The following is a 22,500-nucleotide window of genomic DNA, read 5'->3' as shown; positions in this document are numbered from 1 at the left end:
GCAAGGTTCTTCGAGACAACATCCAGGGCATCACCAAGCCGGCCATCCGTCGTCTGGCGCGCCGTGGCGGTGTGAAGCGCATCTCCGGGCTCATCTACGAAGAGACCCGTGGTGTGCTCAAGGTGTTCCTGGAGAACGTCATCAGGGATGCCGTCACCTACACTGAGCACGCCAAGCGCAAGACCGTCACCGCCATGGACGTGGTGTACGCCCTCAAACGCCAGGGCCGCACCCTGTACGGCTTCGGTGGTTAATGCCGCTGCCTGAGCGCGCCCGCCCTAACCCACCCCGGACCTCTTTGAGGTCCACATTCTTATTCACTAAGAGAATAGTAGCACACTTTTTACTTCAGTTATATTTTCTTTCTTTCTTTCTTTCTGTTTCCTCCCTCCCTCCCTCCCTCCCCCCTGCCTAATGATGGTTCACACCTCCGCCCACTGCTCCCCATCCACCTCATTTGACACTAGTTTGTTTGTTTCCTCAATCCCATCTTTTCCCTCCCTCCCTCCCTCCCTCCCTCCCTCCTGCCTACTGATGGTTCACACCTCCGCCCACTGCTCCCCATCCACCTCATTTGCCACTAGTAAGCTCCAATTTGTTTGTTTCAGTTCTTACGGAAACATCATTTTGCCATAATTTCCCCTGTCCCTGTCAATTCTTTCTAAAATCAGTAACAGGATATTTATGAAAAGAGAGAGAGAGAGAGAGAGAGAGAGAGAGAGAGAGAGAGAAAACTATATTGGAAAATACATAGACAAAACAAAGCGACGTCTGGACGGGAACAGGAAAAGAAAGAGAGGAAGAATGACATAGAAAGGTTAAGAAAGAAAAAAAGGAGGAGAAAAAGAGAAAGAAACCAATAATGAGAAAGACGGCAAATATATAGACAGAGAGAAAGAAGCCTCCCCTTCTTGATCCACTCCTTCTATTGTCTCTTGGAATGTGCAGGAGTGTATAGGAAAGCAAGGGTAGGGTTAGAGGGTGAGGGACAGGCTCAGAACGAACTTGAAAGGGACAGGCTGAGGAAGTGGGAATCTCCCTCTCCCTCCTCCCTCCTCCCCCTCCTCCTCCTCCTCCTCCTCCTCCTCCTCCTCCTCCTCCTCCTCCTCCTCCTCCTTCTTCTTCTTCTTCTTCTTCTTCTTCTTCTTCTTCTTCTTCTTCTTCTTCTTCTTCTTCTTCTTCTTCTTCTTCTTCTTCTTCTTCTTCTTCTTCTTCTTCTTCTTCTTCTTCTTCTTCTTCTTCTTCTTCTTCTTCTTCTTCTTCTTCTTCTTCTTCTTCTTCTTCTTCTTCTTCTTCTTCTTCTTCTTCTTCTTCTTCTTCTTCTTCTTCTTCTTCTTCTTCTTCTTCTTCTTCTTCTTCTTCTTCTTCTTCTTCTCTTCTTCTTCTTCTTCTTCTTCTTCTTGTTTCTCGTTGTCGTCCTCATCATAACGTTGCGCCCTCTCTTACTGGACCCGCTTTTTCAGATACGTTGAACCAGCCCCGCCACCGAGTAGCCCGCCGGAACCCTGGGCAAGCGTCTACATGCCCAACAGTAGACAGGTGGATGACTAAAAAGCTGCAAATACGTTTCTATGAAAGTAGGTGTGCCGGCATGTAAATAGGTGTGCCTGCCTGCCTGCCTGCCTGCCTGCCTGCCTGCCTGCCTGCCTGCCTGCCTGCCTGCCTGCCTGCCTGCCAATTAAAGCGAACGGGCTACCTAACAGACAAACACAAAACTAGCTAGCTAACAAACTAAAAGACAAACTAGCTAGCTAGCAAACAAACAAACAAACAAACAAACAAACAAACAAACTCACTAGCTAGCTAGCAAGCAATCAAACAAGCTAGCTAGCTAGCAAACAAACAAACAAACAAACAAACAAACAAACTAACTAACTAACTAACTAACTAACTAACTAACTAACTAACTAACAAACAAACAAACAAACAAACAAACAAACAAACAAACAAACAAACAAACAAACAAACAAACAAACAAACAAACAAACAAACAAACAAACTCACTAGCTAGCTAGCTAGCTAGCTAGCAAGCAAGCAAACAAGCTAGCTAGCAAACAAACAAACAAACAAAAAAACTAACAAACAAACAAACAAACAAACAAACAAGGTTGCTAGCTAGCAAACAAACAAACAAACAAGGTAGCTAGCTAGCAAACAAACAAAATAACAAGCTAACTAGCAAACAAACAAAAACAAACAAACAAACAAACAAACAAACAAACAAACTAACTAACTAACTAACTAACTAACTAACTAACTAACTAACTAACTAACTAACTAACTAACTAACTAACTAACTAACTAACTAACTAACAAACAAACAAGGTAGCTAGCTACCAAACAAACAAAATAACAAGCTAAATAGCAAACATACAAACAAACAAACAAACAAACAAACAAAGAAACAAGCTAACTAACTAACTAACTAACTAACTAACTAACTAACTAACTAGCTAGCTAACTAGCAAAAAAGCTAATTAGGGAGCTAGCTCGTTTGTTTGTTGCAAGCTAACTTGTTAGTTAGTTTTGTTGTGGGAGTTTTGTTCTTAGTTTGTTGAGGTTTGTAATGCGTGTTGGCTTTCCTTTTTGGGGGGGGGGTTTGCTTGGGATGGAGTATTGCGATTTCTTTTTACATATGTTAGATGACTGTCTCTTTTTAGTGATTCTGAAAGTCCTTTAGCGAAAATAATCACTTGGATTATAGTCTCTTTCCTGCAATATTTGCCTGTGCAATGGAATAAGTATTATTTCATCTATCACTGAAATAGCTGGATGTTAATACAAAAATATTGCCATACTCAACTCCTAATACCTCCCCAATTGTTTTTTTTTTTTTTTTTTTAATGCAAGACCATAGGTAATAAATAGTAGCTGTATCTACAAAACGATTGGTAATAGGATTATCTGTTACTCAAGCAAATGGTACAAATAAATCATTCTCCTTGAACAAGTTTGTTTTTACATCCTGTGCATATGGGAGGAAAAATGAAATCTAACAGCGCTTTTATCAACTCTTTCATGGTTACTGAAATATTCTAATACCTACAACCAGAACAGATATATTTTCATTATTGTATGTGAGAGGTATAGAGGGAAGTAATTGCTTGTTAAGGCTTTTATTCTAAGAATCTACCTCAAAAAAGTCTAGAAAGTTCAGAGTTAAAAGTGTAATGATTACCGAAGGAGAAAAATCATATAAGATCTCTATTCATAACTCCCGTAACACCTGCTATACATTTCAGCGGCAGACAAACGCTGTTTTTCGCAAATATCTCCTAAACGAATCTTTGGATCAGTATGATATTTCAGCACACTACCTATAATACCCGGACCTAATTTATGGCTAACCTACCACATTACTATATGTCTTATGTGACGAGTTTACTTGTGAAAAATAACACAAACCCGACGAGTCATGTTGACGCATTCGAAGGAAAGTGTGCCCCCCCCCTGCACCCTCCCAAACTATTCCTAGCCACAACTACTCCCCCTTCTCGCTCTCGTTATCCCTCCTCTTCTCCCCCTAACTTCTCGCCTCCCTCATCACTCTTGTGTCCCTCCCTATTTCTCCCATCACTGTATTATATATTAGAATGTTATGTACGTGTATATGTATAGATAGTATGATTATTAACTAAGAGCATGGTACAGTTCCATGGAGGCAAGACGTATTTCACGTTGATAATTACTGCACAACAGCATGTTTACATACATATAGTATGTAGAAGGTCCATGTTTGCAGTCCTTATGGTCACCCAAGTGAACACGATGTACTGGCATTACCTGTGGTCTGGACCTTCTAGGAAAAGTTATTACTGTTATTACATACTGTGTAGTACATATTCATCATAAAATGTCAACTTGGTCCAGCTAATATAATGTTATTTTGTTGACTTGTCTCTTTCATATTTATAGTTTGCCAAAATTATAAACCGCATATATTTTTCTCCATCTATACATATGGTTATCATGCGTAATACGTAGTCATTACTATATATATATGTACATCGTGTATTATTGTAAATACGATTACATACATTCCACTACTTATTAAGTGGAAGCAATATGAAAAAAGTATGACAGTGTTCCTTTGCTTGCTAATAGCACAGGTAGTTTGACGCTATTTATAAGAGCACTGATGATGATCATAGTGCTACTAGATGATGTTCAGCTGTAGACTTGAGTTAGAAACAGATTCCAAAGAGCAACTCGTGGGGTTCCCCGTCCGCTAGGGGAACCTACGGCGGAGCTATGTGCGTGGTTCTCCTTAAACTCTTTTTTTTTTTTTTTTTTTTTTTTTTTTTTGTGTGTGTGTGTGTGTGTGTGTGTGTGTGTGTGTGTGTGTGTGTGTGTTCTTGTAATTCTAATTCTAATTCTTATTCTTACTAGCTAGCGCAAGACTAATGTATCGCAGTGTCTGTGCTGGCTGGCTGGCTGGCTGGCCCTGGTGGTTTTGCACTTAGTTTAGCTTACCCTCCCAAACGTTTTCTTCTTCTCCTCAGGGTCTACCTCGCCACCTAGCACCTGTGTGTGAGGCCGGATGTTTAGGTTGGGTTAAACTATACCGTGTGAAGGTGAAGGTGAAGGTACAAACCGATGCATGCTTTCTCGGGTGAGGCAGGGGATCATACATGACGTCAGTGAGTGACTGACTGACTGACTGATTCATTTTACTCATTCCGGACCTACTCCACAGGCCACAGCGGGTCGGAGCCCACCCAGCTACTACCTACCTACCTACCTACCTACTTCATCTCGGCGGGGGCAGCGCCGCATCCGATCTGCACGACGGCCATCATCGTCTCAACGACCTACCTCCCGGCTCTGTTTTGCGTTTTTTTTTATTTGTTATGTTATGTCTTGTGGGTTGTTGTTATCGTCGTTGTCAGCAGAGGAGTCCCTTACCTGCCGTGAAGAAAACAAACAAACAAACAAACTAAGTGTGGGAAGCCTGCCAGACGTGGGGGTTGTTAATTGTTGTCATGACTGAGGGTCTTCTTCCTAATAATATCAGCAGGAATTGACCTAGGAATGTCACTATGTAGTTGAGGGTGTGTGTCCAGAAGTCTCTTTTTGGAAAAGGGTGTGGCTCCCAAGGGGAGCCGGATTAAACGGTACTGAATTGTCGTCCCTGAAAGGCCGAGGGCGATTACTTCTTCTCGGTCTTCTTGGGCAGGAGCACCGCCTGGATGTTAGGCAGCACACCTCCCTGGGCAATGGTGACGCCGGAGAGGAGCTTGTTCAGCTCCTCGTCGTTGCGGATGGCCAGCTGCAGGTGGCGGGGGATGATGCGGGTCTTCTTGTTGTCGCGGGCCGCGTTGCCGGCCAGCTCGAGCACCTCGGCGGCCAGGTACTCCATGACGGCCGCCAGGTACACGGGGGCGCCGGCGCCCACGCGCTCGGCGTAGTTGCCCTTCCTCAGGAGACGGTGGATCCTGCCCACGGGGAACTGCAGGCCGGCACGGCTGGAGCGGGACTTTGACTTCCCCTTCACCTTTCCTCCCTTGCCGCGTCCAGACATGTCGACAGTGAGTGGTGGGGGCGTGGACTTGCGCTTCTGCTGTGGGCTCGGAGAGCGAATACCTGCCGCTCGCGGCTTTTTCGCCCTATATAGTGCAGCGCAGGATCGGAGGGCGGGGACGGCCGGGCGAGCCTGCCAATGGGAGCGCGTGCCGCCACGCGTCCCCGCGATCCCGAGGGAGCGGCGCCGCCATAAAGGGGGAATCCGGGGGCGGCCCGGCAACATTCGCTCGCCGTCTGGGAACGAAGAAGCAGACATGCCCCCCAAAGCATCAGGAAAGGCCGCCAAGAAGGCTGGCAAGGCCCAGAAGGCCATCGCCAAGGGTGACAAGAAGAAGAAGCGCAGGAGGAAGGAGAGCTACTCGATCTACATCTACAAGGTGCTCAAGCAGGTCCACCCCGACACCGGCGTCTCCTCCAAGGCCATGTCCATCATGAACTCTTTCGTGAACGACATCTTCGAGCGCATCGCCGCCGAGGCCTCTCGCCTGGCCCATTACAACAAGCGCTCCACCATCACCAGTCGGGAGATCCAGACGGCCGTCCGTCTCCTCCTGCCCGGTGAGCTGGCCAAGCACGCCGTGTCCGAAGGCACCAAGGCCGTCACCAAGTACACCTCCTCCAAATAAGCAACCCACCAACTTGCTTGCACTGGAAAAGAACCGGCTCCATCGGAGCCACAAACTATGTCCCGAAAGAGAACGAAGACGGTTAGTCCCTCCCGCGCTCTCTCTCTCTCTCTCTCTCTCTCTCTCTCTCTCTCTCTCTCTCTCTCTCTCTCTCTCTCTCTCTCTCTCTCTCTCTCTCTCTCTCTCTCTCTCTCTCTCTCTCTCTCTCTCTCTCTCTCTCTCTCTCTCACTCACTCACTCACTCCCTCACTCACTGAGCTGACCCACCAAGGGATGCATGGCATCAATAAGCGGACCGAGTCCCGCCAGTGCTCGCCAAACCGCGACCAAAGCTTGAAATCGCCAATGCTTCTCTCGGTCGTTTGTTGTTAGCTGCAGGGGATCACGATGAGCGATATATGCCTACATAGCAGCCGTCATCAGTAGTTAGTGATTCCGCCCCTCCGCTTATATTTATTTACTTGTTCTGGTAATTCCTGTCTTCCTGCCTGCATGTAGTCCCCACATATTCCCTACTCGTGCACCCGCCAGTTGAAATAAGTTAAGAGAGAAATCAAAGCCCCCCCAATCAATTGATATGAGATTATGAAGCAGAAGGATATGTGGGAAAGGCAACAAGCCAGTGATCCTCCTCCCCCCCTGCCCGCCCCAGTGTCTGTCTAAACTCTCTCCCGGAAAGTGACTTTGGCCCTGAAAAGGGCCTAGATATAGTGTGAGCAGAACGCCCGCTTAGGCACGCTCGCCGCGAATGCGACGGGCCAGCTGGATGTCCTTTGGCATGATGGTGACACGCTTGGCGTGGATGGCGCAGAGGTTGGTGTCCTCGAAGAGACCGACGAGGTAGGCCTCGGAGGCTTCCTGCAGAGCCATGACGGCAGAGGACTGGAAGCGGAGATCGGTCTTGAAATCCTGGGCGATCTCGCGCACCAGACGCTGGAAGGGCAGCTTCCTGATGAGGAGCTCGGTGCTCTTCTGGTAGCGGCGGATCTCACGGAGGGCCACGGTCCCGGGCCTGTAGCGGTGAGGCTTCTTGACTCCTCCGGTGGCCGGGGCCGACTTGCGAGCGGCCTTGGTGGCCAGCTGCTTGCGGGGGCGCCTTGCCACCGGTGGATTTCCTGGCAGTCTGCTTGGTACGGGCCATGGATACGGACGAACAGAACAGTTGAGTCTACCAGCCGTTTCTCGGTTTTAGGTTGTGGGCGGACGGGGGAGGAGCGGGGGTCCGCCGCGCCCTGCGCGTGCGCCGCCACCGACTCCCGCGCTTGCCCGCCCCTGTCAGGCAGTGCATCTATCTAGCCCTATTGGAGGAATTTAGGGGTCTCTTGGAGCTGTCTGCATATGCTAGAGCCTAGTACAGTGTGGAGGCTCACCCAACGTCACTGGGCCGTCCGGAAGTAGACGGCAGGAGCCAGCCTATCGCCCAAAGACCCACCACCGCCGCCTCTGGCTCTGCATATATAGAGCGAACGCTGCAACAACCCAACACTCACTCCACTGTTGAGCTACCCACCTGAACCATGACTGGCCGCGGCAAGGGAGGCAAGGGACTCGGAAAGGGAGGCGCCAAGCGTCACCGCAAGGTTCTTCGAGACAACATCCAGGGCATCACCAAGCCGGCCATCCGTCGTCTGGCGCGCCGTGGCGGTGTGAAGCGCATCTCCGGGCTCATCTACGAAGAGACCCGTGGTGTGCTCAAGGTGTTCCTGGAGAACGTCATCAGGGATGCCGTCACCTACACTGAGCACGCCAAGCGCAAGACCGTCACCGCCATGGACGTGGTGTACGCCCTCAAACGCCAGGGCCGCACCCTGTACGGCTTCGGTGGTTAATGCCGCTGCCTGAGCGAGCCCGACCTAACCCACCCACCCCGGACCTCTTTGAGGTCCACATTCTTATTCACTAAGAGAATAGTAGCACACTTTTTACTTCAGTTATATTTTCTTTCTTTCTTTCTTTCTGTTTCCTCCCTCCCTCCCTCCCTGCCTAATGATGGTTCACACCTCCGCCCACTGCTCCCCATCCACCTCATTTGACACTAGTTTGTTTGTTTCCTCAATCCCATCTTTTCCCTCCCTCCCTCCCTCCCTCCCTCCCTCCTGCCTACTGATGGTTCACACCTCCGCCCACTGCTCCCCATCCACCTCATTTGCCACTAGTAAGCTCCAATTTGTTTGTTTCAGTTCTTACGGAAACATCATTTTGCCATAATTTCCCCTGTCCCTGTCAATTCTTTCTAAAATCAGTAACAGGATATTTATGAAAAGAGAGAGAGAGAGAGAGAGAGAGAGAGAGAGAGAGAGAGAGAGAAAACTATATTGGAAAATACATAGACAAAACAAAGCGACGTCTGGACGGGAACAGGAAAAGAAAGAGAGGAAGAATGACATAGAAAGGTTAAGAAAGAAAAAAAGGAGGAGAAAAAGAGAAAGAAACCAATAATGAGAAAGACGGCAAATATATAGACAGAGAGAAAGAAGCCTCCCCTTCTTGATCCACTCCTTCTATTGTCTCTTGGAATGTGCAGGAGTGTATAGGAAAGCAAGGGTAGGGTTAGAGGGTGAGGGACAGGCTCAGAACGAACTTGAAAGGGAAAGGCTGAGGAAGTGGGAATCTCCCTCTCCCTCCTCCCTCCTCCCCCTCCTCCTCCTCCTCCTCCTCCTCCTCCTCCTCCTCCTCCTCCTCCTCCTCCTCCTCCTCCTCCTTCTTCTTCTTCTTCTTCTTCTTCTTCTTCTTCTTCTTCTTCTTCTTCTTCTTCTTCTTCTTCTTCTTCTTCTTCTTCTTCTTCTTCTTCTTCTTCTTCTTCTTCTTCTTCTTCTTCTTCTTCTTCTTCTTCTTCTTCTTCTTCTTCTTCTTCTTCTTCTTCTTCTTCTTCTTCTTCTTCTTCTTCTTCTTCTTCTTCTTCTTCTTCTTCTTCTTCTTCTTCTTCTTCTTCTTCTTCTTCTTCTTCTTCTTCTTCTTCTTCTTCTTCTTCTTCTTCTTCTTGTTTCTCGTTGTCGTCCTCATCATAACGTTGCGCCCTCTCTTACTGGACCCGCTTTTTCAGATACGTTGAACCAGCCCCGCCACCGAGTAGCCCGCCGGAACCCTGGGCAAGCGTCTACATGCCCAACAGTAGACAGGTGGATGACTAAAAAGCTGCAAATACGTTTCTATGAAAGTAGGTGTGCCGGCATGTAAATAGGTGTGCCTGCCTGCCTGCCTGCCTGCCTGCCTGCCTGCCTGCCTGCCTGCCTGCCTGCCTGCCTGCCTGCCTGCCAATTAAAGCGAACGGGCTACCTAACAGACAAACACAAAACTAGCTAGCTAACAAACTAAAAGACAAACTAGCTAGCTAGCAAACAAACAAACAAACAAACAAACAAACAAACAAACAAACTCACTAGCTAGCTAGCAAGCAATCAAACAAGCTAGCTAGCAAACAAACAAACAAACAAACAAACAAACAAACAAACTAACTAACTAACTAACTAACTAACTAACTAACTAACTAACAAACAAACAAACAAACAAACAAACAAACAAACAAACAAACAAACAAACAAACAAACAAACAAACAAACAAACAAACAAACAAACAAACAAACTCACTAGCTAGCTAGCTAGCTAGCTAGCAAGCAAGCAAACAAGCTAGCTAGCAAACAAACAAACAAACAAAAAAACTAACAAACAAACAAACAAACAAACAAACAAGGTTGCTAGCTAGCAAACAAACAAACAAACAAGGTAGCTAGCTAGCAAACAAACAAAATAACAAGCTAACTAGCAAACAAACAAAAACAAACAAACAAACAAACAAACAAACAAACAAACTAACTAACTAACTAACTAACTAACTAACTAACTAACTAACTAACTAACTAACTAACTAACTAACTAACTAACTAACTAACTAACTAACTAACAAACAAACAAGGTAGCTAGCTACCAAACAAACAAAATAACAAGCTAAATAGCAAACATACAAACAAACAAACAAACAAACAAACAAAGAAACAAGCTAACTAACTAACTAACTAACTAACTAACTAACTAACTAGCTAGCTAACTAGCAAAAAAGCTAATTAGGGAGCTAGCTCGTTTGTTTGTTGCAAGCTAACTTGTTAGTTAGTTTTGTTGTGGGAGTTTTGTTCTTAGTTTGTTGAGGTTTGTAATGCGTGTTGGCTTTCCTTTTTGGGGGGGGGGTTTGCTTGGGATGGAGTATTGCGATTTCTTTTTACATATGTTAGATGACTGTCTCTTTTTAGTGATTCTGAAAGTCCTTTAGCGAAAATAATCACTTGGATTATAGTCTCTTTCCTGCAATATTTGCCTGTGCAATGGAATAAGTATTATTTCATCTATCACTGAAATAGCTGGATGTTAATACAAAAATATTGCCATACTCAACTCCTAATACCTCCCCAATTGTTTTTTTTTTTTTTTTTTTTTTTTTTAATGCAAGACCATAGGTAATAAATAGTAGCTGTATCTACAAAACGATTGGTAATAGGATTATCTGTTACTCAAGCAAATGGTACAAATAAATCATTCTCCTTGAACAAGTTTGTTTTTACATCCTGTGCATATGGGAGGAAAAATGAAATCTAACAGCGCTTTTATCAACTCTTTCATGGTTACTGAAATATTCTAATACCTACAACCAGAACAGATATATTTTCATTATTGTATGTGAGAGGTATAGAGGGAAGTAATTGCTTGTTAAGGCTTTTATTCTAAGAATCTACCTCAAAAAAGTCTAGAAAGTTCAGAGTTAAAAGTGTAATGATTACCGAAGGAGAAAAATCATATAAGATCTCTATTCATAACTCCCGTAACACCTGCTATACATTTCAGCGGCAGACAAACGCTGTTTTTCGCAAATATCTCCTAAACGAATCTTTGGATCAGTATGATATTTCAGCACACTACCTATAATACCCGGACCTAATTTATGGCTAACCTACCACATTACTATATGTCTTATGTGACGAGTTTACTTGTGAAAAATAACACAAACCCGACGAGTCATGTTGACGCATTCGAAGGAAAGTGTGCCCCCCCCCTGCACCCTCCCAAACTATTCCTAGCCACAACTACTCCCCCTTCTCGCTCTCGTTATCCCTCCTCTTCTCCCCCTAACTTCTCGCCTCCCTCATCACTCTTGTGTCCCTCCCTATTTCTCCCATCACTGTATTATATATTAGAATGTTATGTACGTGTATATGTATAGATAGTATGATTATTAACTAAGAGCATGGTACAGTTCCATGGAGGCAAGACGTATTTCACGTTGATAATTACTGCACAACAGCATGTTTACATACATATAGTATGTAGAAGGTCCATGTTTGCAGTCCTTATGGTCACCCAAGTGAACACGATGTACTGGCATTACCTGTGGTCTGGACCTTCTAGGAAAAGTTATTACTGTTATTACATACTGTGTAGTACATATTCATCATAAAATGTCAACTTGGTCCAGCTAATATAATGTTATTTTGTTGACTTGTCTCTTTCATATTTATAGTTTGCCAAAATTATAAACCGCATATATTTTTCTCCATCTATACATATGGTTATCATGCGTAATACGTAGTCATTACTATATATATATGTACATCGTGTATTATTGTAAATACGATTACATACATTCCACTACTTATTAAGTGGAAGCAATATGAAAAAAGTATGACAGTGTTCCTTTGCTAATAGCACAGGTAGTTTGACGCTATTTATAAGAGCACTGATGATGATCATAGTGCTACTAGATGATGTTCAGCTGTAGACTTGAGTTAGAAACAGATTCCAAAGAGCAACTCGTGGGGTTCCCCGTCCGCTAGGGGAACCTACGGCGGAGCTATGTGCGTGGTTCTCCTTAAACTCTTTTTTTTTTTTTTTTTTTTTTTTTTTTTTTTGTGTGTGTGTGTGTGTGTGTGTGTGTGTGTGTGTGTGTGTGTGTGTGTTCTTGTAATTCTAATTCTAATTCTTATTCTTACTAGCTAGCGCAAGACTAATGTATCGCAGTGTCTGTGCTGGCTGGCTGGCTGGCTGGCCCTGGTGGTTTTGCACTTAGTTTAGCTTACCCTCCCAAACGTTTTCTTCTTCTCCTCAGGGTCTACCTCGCCACCTAGCACCTGTGTGTGAGGCCGGATGTTTAGGTTGGGTTAAACTATACCGTGTGAAGGTGAAGGTGAAGGTACAAACCGATGCATGCTTTCTCGGGTGAGGCAGGGGATCATACATGACGTCAGTGAGTGACTGACTGACTGACTGATTCATTTTACTCATTCCGGACCTACTCCACAGGCCACAGCGGGTCGGAGCCCACCCAGCTACTACCTACCTACCTACCTACCTACTTCATCTCGGCGGGGGCAGCGCCGCATCCGATCTGCACGACGGCCATCATCGTCTCAACGACCTACCTCCCGGCTCTGTTTTGCGTTTTTTTTTATTTGTTATGTTATGTCTTGTGGGTTGTTGTTATCGTCGTTGTCAGCAGAGGAGTCCCTTACCTGCCGTGAAGAAAACAAACAAACAAACAAACTAAGTGTGGGAAGCCTGCCAGACGTGGGGGTTGTTAATTGTTGTCATGACTGAGGGTCTTCTTCCTAATAATATCAGCAGGAATTGACCTAGGAATGTCACTATGTAGTTGAGGGTGTGTGTCCAGAAGTCTCTTTTTGGAAAAGGGTGTGGCTCCCAAGGGGAGCCGGATTAAACGGTACTGAATTGTCGTCCCTGAAAGGCCGAGGGCGATTACTTCTTCTCGGTCTTCTTGGGCAGGAGCACCGCCTGGATGTTAGGCAGCACACCTCCCTGGGCAATGGTGACGCCGGAGAGGAGCTTGTTCAGCTCCTCGTCGTTGCGGATGGCCAGCTGCAGGTGGCGGGGGATGATGCGGGTCTTCTTGTTGTCGCGGGCCGCGTTGCCGGCCAGCTCGAGCACCTCGGCGGCCAGGTACTCCATGACGGCCGCCAGGTACACGGGGGCGCCGGCGCCCACGCGCTCGGCGTAGTTGCCCTTCCTCAGGAGACGGTGGATCCTGCCCACGGGGAACTGCAGGCCGGCACGGCTGGAGCGGGACTTTGACTTCCCCTTCACCTTTCCTCCCTTGCCGCGTCCAGACATGTCGACAGTGAGTGGTGGGGGCGTGGACTTGCGCTTCTGCTGTGGGCTCGGAGAGCGAATACCTGCCGCTCGCGGCTTTTTCGCCCTATATAGTGCAGCGCAGGATCGGAGGGCGGGGACGGCCGGGCGAGCCTGCCAATGGGAGCGCGTGCCGCCACGCGTCCCCGCGATCCCGAGGGAGCGGCGCCGCCATAAAGGGGGAATCCGGGGGCGGCCCGGCAACATTCGCTCGCCGTCTGGGAACGAAGAAGCAGACATGCCCCCCAAAGCATCAGGAAAGGCCGCCAAGAAGGCTGGCAAGGCCCAGAAGGCCATCGCCAAGGGTGACAAGAAGAAGAAGCGCAGGAGGAAGGAGAGCTACTCGATCTACATCTACAAGGTGCTCAAGCAGGTCCACCCCGACACCGGCGTCTCCTCCAAGGCCATGTCCATCATGAACTCTTTCGTGAACGACATCTTCGAGCGCATCGCCGCCGAGGCCTCTCGCCTGGCCCATTACAACAAGCGCTCCACCATCACCAGTCGGGAGATCCAGACGGCCGTCCGTCTCCTCCTGCCCGGTGAGCTGGCCAAGCACGCCGTGTCCGAAGGCACCAAGGCCGTCACCAAGTACACCTCCTCCAAATAAGCAACCCACCAACTTGCTTGCACTGGAAAGAACCGGCTCCATCGGAGCCACAAACTATTTCCCGAAAGAGAACGAAGACGGTTAGTCCCTCCCGCGCTCTCTCTCTCTCTCTCTCTCTCTCTCTCTCTCTCTCTCTCTCTCTCTCTCTCTCTCTCTCACTCACTCACTCACTCACTGAGCTGACCCACCAAGGGATGCATGGCATCAATAAGCGGACCGAGTCCCGCCAGTGCTCGCCAAACCGCGACCAAAGCTTGAAATCGCCAATGCTTCTCTCGGTCGTTTGTTGTTAGCTGCAGGGGATCACGATGAGCGATATATGCCTACATAGCAGCCGTCATCAGTAGTTAGTGATTCCGCCCCTCCGCTTATATTTATTTACTTGTTCTGGTAATTCCTGTCTTCCTGCCTGCATGTAGTCCCCACATATTCCCTACTCGTGCACCCGCCAGTTGAAATAAGTTAAGAGAGAAATCAAAGCCCCCCCAATCAATTGATATGAGATTATGAAGCAGAAGGATATGTGGGAAAGGCAACAAGCCAGTGATCCTCCTCCCCCCCTGCCCGCCCCAGTGTCTGTCTAAACTCTCTCCCGGAAAGTGACTTTGGCCCTGAAAAGGGCCTAGATATAGTGTGAGCAGAACGCCCGCTTAGGCACGCTCGCCGCGAATGCGACGGGCCAGCTGGATGTCCTTTGGCATGATGGTGACACGCTTGGCGTGGATGGCGCAGAGGTTGGTGTCCTCGAAGAGACCGACGAGGTAGGCCTCGGAGGCTTCCTGCAGAGCCATGACGGCAGAGGACTGGAAGCGGAGATCGGTCTTGAAATCCTGGGCGATCTCGCGCACCAGACGCTGGAAGGGCAGCTTCCTGATGAGGAGCTCGGTGCTCTTCTGGTAGCGGCGGATCTCACGGAGGGCCACGGTCCCGGGCCTGTAGCGGTGAGGCTTCTTGACTCCTCCGGTGGCCGGGGCCGACTTGCGAGCGGCCTTGGTGGCCAGCTGCTTGCGGGGCGCCTTGCCACCGGTGGATTTCCTGGCAGTCTGCTTGGTACGGGCCATGGCTACGGACGAACAGAACAGTTGAGTCTGCCAGCCGTTTCTGGTTTTTATAGTTTTGGCGGCCGGGGGAGGAGCGGTGGTCCGCCGCGCCCTGCGCGTGCGCCGCCTCCTAGTCCCGCGCTTGCCCGCCCCCGTCAGGCAGTGCATCTATCTAGCCCTATTGGAGGAATTTAGGGGTCTCTTGGAGCTGTCTGCATATGCTAGAGCCTAGTACAGTGTGGAGGCTCACCCAACGTCACTGGGCCGTCCGGAAGTAGACGGCAGGAGCCAGCCTATCGCCCAAAGACCCACCACCGCCGCCTCTGGCTCTGCATATATAGAGCGAACGCTGCAACAACCCAACACTCACTCCACTGTTGAGCTACCCACCTGAACCATGACTGGCCGCGGCAAGGGAGGCAAGGGACTCGGAAAGGGAGGCGCCAAGCGTCACCGCAAGGTTCTTCGAGACAACATCCAGGGCATCACCAAGCCGGCCATCCGTCGTCTGGCGCGCCGTGGCGGTGTGAAGCGCATCTCCGGGCTCATCTACGAAGAGACCCGTGGTGTGCTCAAGGTGTTCCTGGAGAACGTCATCAGGGATGCCGTCACCTACACTGAGCACGCCAAGCGCAAGACCGTCACCGCCATGGACGTGGTGTACGCCCTCAAACGCCAGGGCCGCACCCTGTACGGCTTCGGTGGTTAATGCCGCTGCCTGAGCGAGCCCGACCTAACCCACCCACCCCGGACCTCTTTGAGGTCCACATTCTTATTCACTAAGAGAATAGTAGCACACTTTTTACTTCAGTTATATTTTCTTTCTTTCTTTCTTTCTGTTTCCTCCCTCCCTCCCTCCCCCCTGCCTAATGATGGTTCACACCTCCGCCCACTGCTCCCCATCCACCTCATTTGACACTAGTTTGTTTGTTTCCTCAATCCCATCTTTTCCCTCCCTCCCTCCCTCCCTCCCTCCCTCCTGCCTACTGATGGTTCACACCTCCGCCCACTGCTCCCCATCCACCTCATTTGCCACTAGTAAGCTCCAATTTGTTTGTTTCAGTTCTTACGGAAACATCATTTTGCCATAATTTCCCCTGTCCCTGTCAATTCTTTCTAAAATCAGTAACAGGATATTTATGAAAAGAGAGAGAGAGAGAGAGAGAGAGAGAGAGAGAGAGAGAGAGAGAGAGAGAGAGAAAACTATATTGGAAAATACATAGACAAAACAAAGCGACGTCTGGACGGGAACAGGAAAAGAAAGAGAGGAAGAATGACATAGAAAGGTTAAGAAAGAAAAAAAGGAGGAGAAAAAGAGAAAGAAACCAATAATGAGAAAGACGGCAAATATATAGACAGAGAGAAAGAAGCCTCCCCTTCTTGATCCACTCCTTCTATTGTCTCTTGGAATGTGCAGGAGTGTATAGGAAAGCAAGGGTAGGGTTAGAGGGTGAGGGACAGGCTCAGAACGAACTTGAAAGGGAAAGGCTGAGGAAGTGGGAATCTCCGCCTCCTCCTCCTCCTCCTCCTCCTCCTCCTCCTCCTCCTCCTCCTCCTCCTCCTCCTCCTCTTCTTCTTCTTCTTCTTCTTCTTCTTCTTCTTCTTCTTCTTCTTCTTCTTCTTCTTCTTCTTCTTCTTCTTCTTCTTCTTCTTCTTCTTCTTCTTCTTCTTCTTCTTCTTCTTCTTCTTCTTCTTCTTCTTCTTCTTCTTCTTCTTCTTCTTCTTCTTCTTCTTCTTCTTCTTCTTCTTCTTCTTCTTCTTCTTCTTCTTCTTCTTCTTCTTCTTCTTCTTGTTTCTCGTTGTCGTCCTCATCATAACGTTGCGCCCTCTCTTACTGGACCCGCTTTTTCAGATACGTTGAACCAGCCCCGCCACCGAGTAGCCCGCCGGAACCCTGGGCAAGCGTCTACATGCCCAACAGTAGACAGGTGGATGACTAAAAAGCTGCAAATACGTTTCTATGAAAGTAGGTGTGCCGGCATGTAAATAGGTGTGCCTGCCTGCCTGCCTGCCTGCCTGCCTGCCTGCCTGCCTGCCTGCCTGCCTGCCTGCCTGCCTGCCTGCCTGCCAATTAAAGCGAACGGGCTACCTAACAGACAAACACAAAACTAGCTAGCTAACAAACTAAAAGACAAACTAGCTAGCTAGCAAACAAACAAACAAACAAACAAACAAACAAACAAACTCACTAGCTAGCTAGCAAGCAATCAAACAAGCTAGCTAGCTAGCAAACAAACAAACAAACAAACAAACAAACAAACTAACTAACTAACTAACTAACTAACTAACTAACTAACTAACTAACTAACAAACAAACAAACAAACAAACAAACAAACAAACAAACAAACAAACAAACAAACAAACAAACAAACAAACAAACAAACAAACAAACAAACTCACTAGCTAGCTAGCTAGCTAGCTAGCTAGCAAGCAAGCAAACAAGCTAGCTAGCAAACAAACAAACAAACAAAAAAACTAACAAACAAACAAACAAACAAACAAACAAGGTTGCTAGCTAGCAAACAAACAAACAAACAAGGTAGCTAGCTAGCAAACAAACAAAATAACAAGCTAACTAGCAAACAAACAAAAACAAACAAACAAACAAACAAACAAACAAACAAACTAACTAACTAACTAACTAACTAACTAACTAACTAACTAACTAACTAACTAACTAACTAACTAACTAACTAACTAACTAACTAACTAACTAACTAACAAACAAACAAGGTAGCTAGCTACCAAACAAACAAAATAACAAGCTAAATAGCAAACATACAAACAAACAAACAAACAAACAAACAAAGAAACAAGCTAACTAACTAACTAACTAACTAACTAACTAACTAACTAGCTAGCTAACTAGCAAAAAAGCTAATTAGGGAGCTAGCTCGTTTGTTTGTTGCAAGCTAACTTGTTAGTTAGTTTTGTTGTGGGAGTTTTGTTCTTAGTTTGTTGAGGTTTGTAATGCGTGTTGGCTTTCCTTTTTGGGGGGGGGGTTTGCTTGGGATGGAGTATTGCGATTTCTTTTTACATATGTTAGATGACTGTCTCTTTTTAGTGATTCTGAAAGTCCTTTAGCGAAAATAATCACTTGGATTATAGTCTCTTTCCTGCAATATTTGCCTGTGCAATGGAATAAGTATTATTTCATCTATCACTGAAATAGCTGGATGTTAATACAAAAATATTGCCATACTCAACTCCTAATACCTCCCCAATTGTTTTTTTTTTTTTTTTTTTTTTTTTTAATGCAAGACCATAGGTAATAAATAGTAGCTGTATCTACAAAACGATTGGTAATAGGATTATCTGTTACTCAAGCAAATGGTACAAATAAATCATTCTCCTTGAACAAGTTTGTTTTTACATCCTGTGCATATGGGAGGAAAAATGAAATCTAACAGCGCTTTTATCAACTCTTTCATGGTTACTGAAATATTCTAATACCTACAACCAGAACAGATATATTTTCATTATTGTATGTGAGAGGTATAGAGGGAAGTAATTGCTTGTTAAGGCTTTTATTCTAAGAATCTACCTCAAAAAGGCTAGAAAGTTCAGAGTTAAAAGTGTAATGATTACCGAAGGAGAAAAATCATATAAGATCTCTATTCATAACTCCAGTAACACCTGCTATACATTTCAGCGGCAGACAAACGCTGTTTTTCGCAAATATCTCCTAAACGAATCTTTGGATCAGTATGATATTTCAGCACACTACCTATAATACCCGGACCTAATTTATGGCTAACCTACCACATTACTATATGTCTTATGTGACGAGTTTACTTGTGAAAAATAACACAAACCCGACGAGTCATGTTGACGCATTCGAAGGAAAGTGTGCCCCCCCCCTGCACCCTCCCAAACTATTCCTAGCCACAACTACTCCCCCTTCTCGCTCTCGTTATCCCTCCTCTTCTCCCCCTAACTTCTCGCCTCCCTCATCACTCTTGTGTCCCTCCCTATTTCTCCCATCACTGTATTATATATTAGAATGTTATGTACGTGTATATGTATAGATAGTATGATTATTAACTAAGAGCATGGTACAGTTCCATGGAGGCAAGACGTATTTCACGTTGATAATTACTGCACAACAGCATGTTTACATACATATAGTATGTAGAAGGTCCATGTTTGCAGTCCTTATGGTCACCCAAGTGAACACGATGTACTGGCATTACCTGTGGTCTGGACCTTCTAGGAAAAGTTATTACTGTTATTACATACTGTGTAGTACATATTCATCATAAAATGTCAACTTGGTCCAGCTAATATAATGTTATTTTGTTGACTTGTCTCTTTCATATTTATAGTTTGCCAAAATTATAAACCGCATATATTTTTCTCCATCTATACATATGGTTATCATGCGTAATACGTAGTCATTACTATATATATATGTACATCGTGTATTATTGTAAATACGATTACATACATTCCACTACTTATTAAGTGGAAGCAATATGAAAAAAGTATGACAGTGTTCCTTTTCTTGCTAATAGCACAGGTAGTTTGACGATATTTATAAGAGCACTGATGATGATCATAGTGCTACTAGATGATGTTCAGCTGTAGACTTGAGTTAGAAACAGATTCCAAAGAGCAACTCGTGGGGTTCCCAGTCCGCTAGGGGAACCTACGGCGGAGCTATGTGCGTGGTTCTCCTTAAACTCTGTTTTTTTTTTTTTGTTTTGTTTGTTTTTTGTTGTTTGTGTGTGTGTGTGTGTGTGTGTGTGTGTGTGTGTGTGTGTGTTCTTGTAATTCTAATTCTAATTCTTATTCTTACTAGCTAGCGCAAGACTAATGTATCGCAGTGTCTGTGCTGGCTGGCTGGCCCTGGTGGTTTTGCACTTAGTTTAGCTTACCCTCCCAAACGTTTTCTTCTTCTCCTCAGGGTCTACCTCGCCACCTAGCACCTGTGTGTGAGGCCGGATGTTTAGGTTGGGTTAAACTATACCGTGTGAAGGTGAAGGTGAAGGTACAAACCGATGCATGCTTTCTCGGGTGAGGCAGGGGATCATACATGACGTCAGTGAGTGACTGACTGACTGACTGATTCATTTTACTCATTCCGGACCTACTCCACAGGCCACAGCGGGTCGGAGCCCACCCAGCTACTACCTACCTACCTACCTACCTACTTCATCTCGGCGGGGGCAGCGCCGCATCCGATCTGCACGACGGCCATCATCGTCTCAACGACCTACCTCCCGGCTCTGTTTTGCGTTTTTTTTTATTTGTTATGTTATGTCTTGTGGGTTGTTGTTATCGTCGTTGTCAGCAGAGGAGTCCCTTACCTGCCGTGAAGAAAACAAACAAACAAACAAACTAAGTGTGGGAAGCCTGCCAGACGTGGGGGTTGTTAATTGTTGTCATGACTGAGGGTCTTCTTCCTAATAATATCAGCAGGAATTGACCTAGGAATGTCACTATGTAGTTGAGGGTGTGTGTCCAGAAGTCTCTTTTTGGCAAAGGGTGTGGCTCCCAAGGGGAGCCGGATTAAACGGTACTGAATTGTCGTCCCTGAAAGGCCGAGGGCGATTACTTCTTCTCGGTCTTCTTGGGCAGGAGCACCGCCTGGATGTTAGGCAGCACACCTCCCTGGGCAATGGTGACGCCGGAGAGGAGCTTGTTCAGCTCCTCGTCGTTGCGGATGGCCAGCTGCAGGTGGCGGGGGCTGATGCGGGTCGTCGTGTTGTCGCGGGCCGCGTTGCCGGCCAGCTCGAGCACCTCGGCGGCCAGGTACTCCATGACGGCCGCCAGGTACACGGGGGCGCCGGCGCCCACGCGCTCGGCGTAGTTGCCCTTCCTCAGGAGACTGTGGATCCTGCCCACGTGGAACTGCAGGCCGGCACTGCTGGAGCGGGACTTTGACTTACACTTCACATTTCCTCCCTTGCCGCGTCCAGACATGTCGACAGTTAGTGGTGGGGGCGTGGACTTGCGCTTCTGCTGTGGGCTCGGAGAGCGAATACCTGCCGCTCGCGGCTTTTTCGCCCGATATAGTGCAGCGCAGGATCGGAGGGCGGGGACGGCCGGGCGAGCCTGCCAATGGGAGCGCGTGCCGCCACGCGTCCCCGCGATCCCGAGGGAGCGGCGCCGCCATAAAGGGGGAATCCGGGGGCGGCCCGGCAACATTCGCTCGCCGTCTGGGAACGAAGAAGCAGACATGCCCCCCAAAGCATCAGGAAAGGCCGCCAAGAAGGCTGGCAAGGCCCAGAAGGCCATCGCCAAGGGTGACAAGAAGAAGAAGCGCAGGAGGAAGGAGAGCTACTCGATCTACATCTACAAGGTGCTCAAGCAGGTCCACCCCGACACCGGCGTCTCCTCCAAGGCCATGTCCATCATGAACTCTTTCGTGAACGACATCTTCGAGCGCATCGCCGCCGAGGCCTCTCGCCTGGCCCATTACAACAAGCGCTCCACCATCACCAGTCGGGAGATCCAGACGGCCGTCCGTCTCCTCCTGCCCGGTGAGCTGGCCAAGCACGCCGTGTCCGAAGGCACCAAGGCCGTCACCAAGTACACCTCCTCCAAATAAGCAACCCACCAACTTGCTTGCACTGGAAAAGAACCGGCTCCATCGGAGCCACAAACTATTTCCCGAAAGAGAACGAAGACGGTTAGTCCCTCCCGCTCTCTCTCTCTCTCTCTCTCTCTCTCTCACTCACTCACTCACTCACTCACTCACTCACTCACTGAGCTGACCCACCAAGGGATGCATGGCATCAATAAGCGGACCGAGTCCCGCCAGTGCTCGCCAAACCGCGACCAAAGCTTGAAATCGCCAATGCTTCTCTCGGTCGTTTGTTGTTAGCTGCAGGGGATCACGATGAGCGATATATGCCTACATAGCAGCCGTCATCAGTAGTTAGTGATTCCGCCCCTCCGCTTATATTTATTTACTTGTTCTGGTAATTCCTGTCTTCCTGCCTGCATGTAGTCCCCACATATTCCCTACTCGTGCACCCGCCAGTTGAAATAAGTTAAGAGAGAAATCAAAGCCCCCCCAATCAATTGATATGAGATTATGAAGCAGAAGGATATGTGGGAAAGGCAACAAGCCAGTGATCCTCCTCCCCCCCTGCCCGCCCCAGTGTCTGTCTAAACTCTCTCCCGGAAAGTGACTTTGGCCCTGAAAAGGGCCTAGATATAGTGTGAGCAGAACGCCCGCTTAGGCACGCTCGCCGCGAATGCGACGGGCCAGCTGGATGTCCTTTGGCATGATGGTGACACGCTTGGCGTGGATGGCGCAGAGGTTGGTGTCCTCGAAGAGACCGACGAGGTAGGCCTCGGAGGCTTCCTGCAGAGCCATGACGGCAGAGGACTGGAAGCGGAGATCGGTCTTGAAATCCTGGGCGATCTCGCGCACCAGACGCTGGAAGGGCAGCTTCCTGATGAGGAGCTCGGTGCTCTTCTGGTAGCGGCGGATCTCACGGAGGGCCACGGTCCCGGGCCTGTAGCGGTGAGGCTTCTTGACTCCTCCGGTGGCCGGGGCCGACTTGCGAGCGGCCTTGGTGGCCAGCTGCTTGCGGGGCGCCTTGCCACCGGTGGATTTCC

At 47.6% G+C, this 22,500-nt stretch overlaps 3 protein-coding genes across 15 annotated transcripts in view; all 3 read right to left on the bottom strand.

The window, feature by feature from the left end:
- The window catches only part of LOC127009411 (histone H2A-like), an 18,071-nt gene extending 12,089 nt beyond the window's left edge, over positions 1-5,982 (bottom strand). For 4 of the 5 annotated variants that reach the window (XM_050882499.1, XM_050882502.1, XM_050882497.1 and 1 more), the window contains exon 1: positions 4,750-5,982. In XM_050882499.1, the coding sequence (XP_050738456.1) occupies positions 5,150-5,836 (687 nt within the window). In that variant the 5' untranslated portion in view covers positions 5,837-5,982 and the 3' untranslated portion in view covers positions 4,750-5,149. Of the gene's footprint in view, positions 1-4,741 lie in introns of all 5 variants that reach the window. The other variant, XM_050882500.1, reaches the window with a different exon arrangement.
- On the bottom strand, positions 4,313-13,716 carry LOC127009410 (histone H2A-like). Of its 5 annotated transcripts, none has more exons than XM_050882494.1 (2): positions 12,476-13,716; positions 4,313-4,745 (listed from the first exon to the last, which is right to left on the bottom strand). In XM_050882494.1, exon 1 carries the CDS (start codon positions 13,572-13,574, stop codon positions 12,888-12,890), a length of 687 nt encoding a protein of 228 aa, XP_050738451.1. In that variant the 5' UTR covers positions 13,575-13,716; the 3' UTR covers positions 4,313-4,745; positions 12,476-12,887. The 5 variants fall into 5 exon arrangements, with proteins under 5 accessions (XP_050738451.1, XP_050738452.1, XP_050738449.1 ...); XM_050882495.1 differs by having other exon boundaries at positions 12,480-13,716; XM_050882492.1 differs by having other exon boundaries at positions 12,488-13,716.
- Positions 12,051-20,853, bottom strand: LOC127009412 (histone H2A-like). Of its 5 annotated transcripts, none has more exons than XM_050882505.1 (2): positions 20,070-20,853; positions 12,051-12,483 (listed from the first exon to the last, which is right to left on the bottom strand). In XM_050882505.1, the coding sequence occupies exon 1, from the start codon at positions 20,851-20,853 to the stop codon at positions 20,482-20,484; it is 372 nt and encodes a 123-aa protein (XP_050738462.1). In that variant the 3' UTR covers positions 12,051-12,483; positions 20,070-20,481. The 5 variants fall into 5 exon arrangements, with proteins under 5 accessions (XP_050738462.1, XP_050738463.1, XP_050738460.1 ...); XM_050882506.1 differs by having other exon boundaries at positions 20,074-20,853; XM_050882503.1 differs by having other exon boundaries at positions 20,082-20,853.
- Between the last annotated feature and the right edge of the window lie 1,647 nt (positions 20,854-22,500).

The sequence above is a fragment of the Eriocheir sinensis genome, chromosome 40, assembly GCF_024679095.1.
Source record: "Eriocheir sinensis breed Jianghai 21 chromosome 40, ASM2467909v1, whole genome shotgun sequence".
Taxonomy (NCBI): Eukaryota; Metazoa; Arthropoda; class Malacostraca; order Decapoda; family Varunidae; genus Eriocheir; species Eriocheir sinensis.
The sequence above is the reverse complement of the archived record's forward strand: the minus strand, read 5'-3'. Positions and strand labels throughout refer to the sequence as shown.